This window comes from Lycium ferocissimum, chromosome 6 (assembly GCF_029784015.1).
Source record: "Lycium ferocissimum isolate CSIRO_LF1 chromosome 6, AGI_CSIRO_Lferr_CH_V1, whole genome shotgun sequence".
In the NCBI taxonomy this organism is placed as follows: domain Eukaryota; kingdom Viridiplantae; phylum Streptophyta; class Magnoliopsida; order Solanales; family Solanaceae; genus Lycium; species Lycium ferocissimum.
The window spans coordinates 754,779-756,516 of NC_081347.1; the positions used below are offsets into that span (position 1 = coordinate 754,779).

General features: G+C 43.3%; 1 protein-coding gene across 1 annotated transcript; it reads left to right on the top strand.

Moving 5' to 3' along the window:
- Positions 1-265: 265 nt before the first annotated feature.
- On the top strand, positions 266-1,207 carry LOC132060455 (uncharacterized). The gene is made up of 3 exons (XM_059453494.1): positions 266-373; positions 480-572; positions 659-1,207. The coding sequence occupies exons 1-3, from the start codon at positions 266-268 to the stop codon at positions 1,205-1,207; spliced, it is 750 nt and encodes a 249-aa protein (XP_059309477.1).
- Positions 1,208-1,738: the final 531 nt, after the last annotated feature.

The following is a 1,738-nucleotide window of genomic DNA, read 5'->3' on the forward strand; positions in this document are numbered from 1 at the left end:
AATTCAGAAAAATTGAGTTCCAACACACCCCAAGAGCTCAGAATGAGTTTGCCGATGCATTGGCCACAATAGCATCAATAATCCAGCACCCCGAAAGCAGTCACATTGACCCTCTAGAGATAAGTCTGAAAAAAGAACATGCCTACTGTTGCCACATGGAAGCAGAGCTAGATGGAAAACCATGGAACAGTGACATCAAAATGTACCTAAAAAATAGGAATATCCCGAAGGCATCACAAGTGGACAGAAGAAGACCATCAAAAGAATGGCCAATGGTTTCTTCCCGAACAAAGAGGTGTTGTACAAACAAACACCAGATTTGGGATTACTCCGATGCGTAGACGCCGGCGAAGCCACCAAACTTCTGGAAAAGGTACATGCTGGGACCCCATATGAACGGATTTGTGCTAGCCAAGAAGATTCTCCGAGCCGGATACTACTGGATGACAATGGAAAGTGACTGCTGCAAATTCGTGCAGAAATGCCATCAGTGTCAAATCCACAGTGATTTAATCAAAGTCGCACCAATTGAGCTCAATGCTATGAGCTTACCGTGGCCCCTCGTTGCTTGGGTATGGACGTCATTAGACCCATTGAACCCGTCGCTTCAAATGGGCACCGATTCATTTTAGTCGCCATTGACTATTTCACCAGATAGGTGGAAGCAACGTTACACAAGTTAGTGACAAAGAAAGTAGTGGCCGACTTTGTGCAGAACAATATCATATGTCGATTCGGTATACCTGAGTCCATCATAACTGACAATAGAGGAAATTTGAACAACCACTTGATAAAGGATATCTGTGAGCAATTCAAGATCTCCCACCAAAATTCAACATCTTATCGGTCAGAGATGAATGGAGCTGTAGAAGCAGCCAACAAGAATATCAAGAGGATATTGAACAAAATGACAGATAACTACAAAGGATGGCAAGAGCAGTTGCCATATGCCTTACTGGGATACCGTACCATAGCAAGAACTTCAACAGGGGAAACACCCTATTTATTGGTCTACGGTACTGAAGCGGTCATACCTGCCGAAGTCGAGATACCTTTTTTAAGGATCATCCAAGAAGCAGAATTGGACAATGCGGAATGGGTCCGAGCCCGATATGAGCAGCTCGCTTTAATTGATGAAAAGAGGATGGTTGTCGTATTCCATGGTCAACTATACCGACAAAGGATGGCGAGAGCCTTCAACAAATGAGTCAGGACTCGACTTTTCCAAATTGGGCAAATGGTGCTCAAAAGAATTTTCCCACACCAGGACGAGTTCAAAGGGAAATTCGCTTCCAACTGGCAAGGCCCCTATGTAGTCCGCAATGTACTCTCCGAAGGAGCAGTAGTACAAGAGTGGCCCAAGCTGATAAACTCAGACGCAATCAAGCGCTACTATGCATAAAGACAAGTTTCTTAGTTTGAAATAGTACCGTTGCTTGTAATCGTTATGCTATTTGCTTGTATTAGCTATTTCCTTTTGCTTGTAATAGTTTTGTAATAGATAGGAAAAACAAAACAACTGTTGTAATATGAACTATGCAATGACCTAACTTCCCTACAGTGGGATACGTAGGCAGTCCATTTGGGACCCGATCGCATTATTAGTAAAACCAAAACTCATTTACTTTATCCCGAACTACGTCGACCTGATTCTTGCTGCGACAGGATGCATAGGCGCTCTTTGAGATCGGTCACACCAAAAGAAAAATCCAAGAAACCCCTAAGAATCCTCAGAGAT